At 44.5% G+C, this 5,286-nt stretch overlaps 1 protein-coding gene across 1 annotated transcript in view; it reads left to right on the top strand.

Moving 5' to 3' along the window:
- Positions 1-3,391: 3,391 nt before the first annotated feature.
- The window catches only part of LOC106816557 (sodium- and chloride-dependent taurine transporter-like), a gene marked incomplete at its 5' end in the record, with an annotated part of 10,491 nt that continues 8,596 nt past the window's right edge, over positions 3,392-5,286 (top strand). The window contains 2 exon segments of the mRNA XM_014821184.1: positions 3,392-3,523; positions 4,267-4,411. Of these exon segments, the coding sequence (XP_014676670.1) occupies positions 3,392-3,523; positions 4,267-4,411 (277 nt within the window).

The following is a 5,286-nucleotide window of genomic DNA, read 5'->3' as shown; positions in this document are numbered from 1 at the left end:
TTTTGTCAGTAGACTTGTCTTTATAATTGATAGAGCGCCCTAGCATGTAGGGTCCAAAACACCTACTTCATGCCCTCGCATCCTTCCCCTTGCCTCCCCTGTCACTCGCTTAGCATCCTTCTTCTTCTACCGCCCCCAGCTTTCTTCCCTGCAGCATTTCCTCAGTCTCCCATCCCTTCTCTCCTTCAGCAAACTATATTATGAAGTTGGGGGCAGCTGTCCCCCTTGCCCCCCCCCACACAGGCTACGGCTCTGCTACCCTGCTGTGGCATATGTTATACCCTAAATTTAAAAAATATCTATATCTATATCTATATCTATATCTACATCTACATCTACGTCTACGTCTACATCTACATCTATATATATATCGACATTTATATTTATATATTTATGCTGTATATCTGCCCCCCCCCATCTACCTGTCCTACTCACAACCCCTTTTGTGATGTTCATGCTCAGACGTCTGGCATCGCAAGCAGCTAACGGCAGCTATTTTATAAGCCTAGTTGATCGACGACGATGGGGGGAGGGGGGGGGGAGAAGCAAGGAGCACAGAAGTGCGCGCGAGAGATAAGACTTTTCTCGCCAGGATTAAAAGCGACCCCGAGCGACGGGCGCCTCGGGCATTTAGATTGCTAAAGGTATTAAAAGAAGTGTCACTGTGAGCGAGAGTGATGCAAAGGCTGGCAAAAATGTTATCAGTAGTAGCAGAAGAAGCAAGGGCAACAACAGCAGCAGCAACAGCAACATCAACAGCAGCAGCAGCAGCACCTTAACAGCATGCAGCAGCGGCGACAGCAACAACAGTAGTAGTAGCAGCAGCAGTAGAGGCAGCAGCAGTAGTAGCAGTAGCAGCAGCAGTATCAGTAGTATACTTGATCTGAAGTTAATGCTAAGTCACACAGAGATTGCTAAGTCATGGACTCGCCATGCAGAGGGAATGTATGTACAATATGGCTCCTTGCATGCTGCGTGCGCGTGTGCGTGTGCGTGTGCGCGCGCGTGTGCGTGTGCGTGTGCGTGTACGTACACCTGTGCGTGCGCGTGTGCCTTCGCGTGTGCGCGTGCGTGTGCGTGTGCGTGTACGTGGACCTGTGCGTGCGCGTGTGCCTTCGCGTGTGCGCGTGCGTGTGCGTGCGCGTGTGCGTGCGTGCCTGTTCGTCGGTACAGGATTTACGTCCGGCCCTAAAAACAACCGTAGTTGTCACTCCGGCTTGCTTGAACATGCGGTAGTCATTCATCCTGCCACTCATCCATCTGGCGTTTATTCCTCTGGGCACTAAAGCTGGGTTTACCCTACCGAGTTTGTTTTGGCGAATTGGCGAATTGGACTAACTTCCCAACATATACAACCGACAATCGCCAGTGTGAACGCAAAAGTTGCTGACCAACCGATCGATAGCAACTAGTTGCGAGATTAGAACAAGGTTGTATTCCAGCCAAACATTGCTGTCCCGCGTATAAGTCATCTACAGGGCATGTCATTCACAGGCCAGTAGCTCTCACTACATAAACATCGCGCAACTATATCAAAAGACCATTCTCAACATGCAAAGATCGAGACTAACCAAACTATGCTAATACTAACAACTTAAATAAACTTAATTAACTCAAACGCGAGATTAGTTGCGGGTATGTGTTTGTATCGGCTGCGTAATCTATGGCTTTGGATCGAAATAGTCAAATTAACGTACCTGAACTGATTTCTGAGAAAATTTGCCGCGAGACCCACACCTCGAAAAGATAAACAGATCGCAAAAAAATAGACTGCTAATATTGACCCTTCACTCCTGACCTAAAGAGTAGTGCGAACGGAACGAAACGCGTACACGTACGTACGAGCCTGCGAGTAGGTTTCGGATCCAGTCCTCTAATTTAGACCACTATTTCGCCAATCTCTAGCGGCCGAAGAAGCGATCAAACCGTCAGCACCTCAGGGCAAGTACGTAACAAACTATTTCGCTACTCCAGGCCGGTCTAGGTGATGATCGCAGGGCGAGGGCCATGGTAGCAGCGTAGGCAGCAGCATGCCAGGCAGGCGCAGGCAGGAAGGCAGCAGCAGGCAGGGCGGCCAGGTAGGCAGGTCAGACAGTAGGCAGTAGGAAGAGCAGTGCAGGCATAAAGCAAGGTCAAAGCAGGTAGTTGGGCAGGCAGGCAGGCAGGCAGGCAGGCGAGGCAGGCAGGCAGGCAGGCAGGCAGGACGTGGCAGGCAGGCAGGCGGAGGGACGCACGGAAGGAGGGAGGCAGGCAGGCAGGCAGGCAGGCAGGCGGAGGGACGCACGGAAGGAGGGAGGGAGGGACGGACGGAAAGAGGGACGGACGGACCGACGGACAGGCGAGCAGATAGGCAAGCAGGCAGACGGACGGACGGAGGGACGGACGGACAGACGGACAGACGGACGACGGAAGGCGGCAGTGTAGAGATGCAGGGCGGCAATTAAGAGCTTTGGCTATAACAAGTCATCTCGTCGCCGGCTGTTGCGAACATGTGCTGTTTACGCTATACGAGTAGCGATCAAATTCCTCGCTCAGTTCTGTTTATTTGCCCTGCGCGAATGTTTAGAAACACGTACGACTACGCAAGCGGTACTATCGCCGCCCAGTGGCAGCAATCAGATGTGAAAAACACTGAAATTCACAACCACTCGAACAACTGGCACTTAATGAGGAGAACACCCAACGAGACACAGAAACACGAGAAGTCGAAACCTTGCCACGCGTTTATATATGTTATATATATAATAATAGATTAATGTGTTATTATTCACTCCTGATAATATTATGATTATGGTAAATAAACACATATTGCATTTGTACCTAAAGTTATAATGGTTATATGCACTCTCTGTCGTTCAATAATTCAACGTAAATGCCGGTAAGAGGTTGCTACACAACATACTCCACATTACATTTACACTTACATTAGCCTTTTACACTTACATTTACACTACATAGACATTTACACTTACATTTACACTTACATTTACACTACATAGACATTTACATTTACATTTACACTTACATTATATTACATTGACACTCTGCATTCTGCACAAACCCAGTGAAAGATCATTGTATATGAAGAGTCCATAATAGAAATTTTCTAGAATGTTTTATTATAGACTCTCGTTATATCGTTTTCTGTGAGTTTGTACACGGTGGCGTGCACGGTACAACGGTGTATTGTATTGTATAGTGTATTGTAACGGAGTACTTGTGTTGAACAACTATTCTTTCATTATTGACGCTGCCTATATAGTGCGTGTGTACACGCTGTGTACGCGATGTGTTTAGAATTGTAATTGTAAAATACCAATTGATAATAGCCACTGATATTACTTATGATAAATACTGATGATTGATTGACTTTATGGCGTTTCATTTGCAGGTGCTTTCCTCATTCCCTATTTCATCTGCGCCCTCGGGGCTGGACTGCCAGTGTTCTTCCTCGAGATAGCCATGGGACAGTTCACCAGCGAAGGCTGTGTTACCGTGTGGAAGATGTGCCCTCTCTTCAAAGGCGAGCTGCTACTGCTATTATTATTATTATTATTATTATTATTATTATTATTTCTAAAGTGGATCATGGCATTAGCCGGTGGCTTCTGGGTTGGCCGTGTTCCAACCTGGGACATAGGAATTCAATCCAGGATTTTTCGCAGGATGTGTGCTGTTCCATGTAGTGCAATTTTCTAACCTTCTTGGGCAGTGTAGTGGCCAGGGAGTTCCTTGCGGTTCTTTTCAAGACAATTTTGATAGAGTCATGGGCAACCAACAGCCACAGCAATTATTATTATTATTATTATTATTATTATTACCTTCGCCAAGGGGTTGGCAGGAGGTTATGTTTTCACCGGCGTGTGTTTGTTCGGCGAGTGTTTGTTGGTTTGTGGGTTTGTGTACAGCCTAACTGAAAAAGTTATGGACAGATTGTCATACAATTTTCAGGATAGGTCAGTAAATTGACCTAACTTAGAATTGATGTGTATTTTGGTGTGATCCGGTTCCAATTATTAATTATTAATTAATAAATTTTCAGATTATGGTCAAAATGGGGTAACTTAAGAATAAGAATTCATCTACGTTTCGTGGATCCGGATCCAATAATTCATTAAATTAAATGAATAAAATTTTTTTTACAGTGAAGAATCATTACTGGCCTTGGCGAGGTCTGCCTCTCTTCACGATGAATCTAGTATTATTATTTAGTTATTATTATTATCATTATTATTATTACCATCATCATCGTTATCATTGTTCTAGGGATCGGCTACGGTACGGTTGTGATCGTTTGCCTGCTGAATTTCTACTACATCATCGTCATGGCGTGGGCATTTGACTACATGTTCCACTCGTTCACGACTGTGCTGCCCTGGTCGCACTGCAACAACACGTGGAACACTGAGAAGTACGCGGCTTAAATTGATTACATCACGAATTTCCTGAAAATTTATTAATTAATTAATTATTTAATTAATTTTCTGAATTTCCTGAAAATTTCCTGAGAAGTGTTTTGAACAGAATGGGTGACATGTAATTTTGTTATCGTCCTCGATGCTTGTTGCGTGTTTCTCGTGGTTTATGTTCATCGATGGCATACATGGGAATCATGGTTCTTTTGTTTACTAATATTATTGCCCGTTGTTTAAAATTATGAATTCTATATCGTTGTTGCTTTGGTCGTTGTTTGTACATTGTGTTTACGGTGTTGCTCTATCGTTGTCATCCTGGACCCTGTTTCTATAGTCGGTACTTGTCTCTCGTTGTTCATGTTACCGTTGCCATCCGCCAATGCCATACCGTTGTCATCCTGGTTTCTGTTTTTTTTTATCTAGGTACTACATTTGTGTTACATGTGTTGTGCATGTTTACAATGTGTGCAACGTGTGTACACATTGTTTACAAGTGTAGTACATGGGTTACATGTGTTGTGCATGTTTACAATGTGTGCAACGTGTGTACACATTGTGTTCATGTACTACACTTGTGTTACATGTGTTGTGCATGTTTACAATGTGTGCAACGTGTGTACACATTGTGTTCATGTACTACACTTGTGTTACATGTGTTGTGCATACTTACAATGTGTGCAACGTGTGTACACATTGTGTTCATGTACTACACTTGTATTACATGTGTTGCACATGTATACAATGAGTGCAACGTGTGTACACATTGTGTTCATGTACTACACTTGTGTTACATGCATTGCACATGTATTACATGTGTGCAGCGTGTGTACACATTGTGTTCATGTACTACACTTGTGTTACATGCATTGCA

This window comes from Priapulus caudatus, unplaced genomic scaffold (genome assembly GCF_000485595.1).
Source record: "Priapulus caudatus unplaced genomic scaffold, Priapulus_caudatus-5.0.1 Scaffold32, whole genome shotgun sequence".
Lineage (NCBI taxonomy): Eukaryota > Metazoa > Priapulida > Priapulimorpha > Priapulimorphida > Priapulidae > Priapulus > Priapulus caudatus.
The sequence above is the reverse complement of the archived record's forward strand: the minus strand, read 5'-3'. Positions and strand labels throughout refer to the sequence as shown.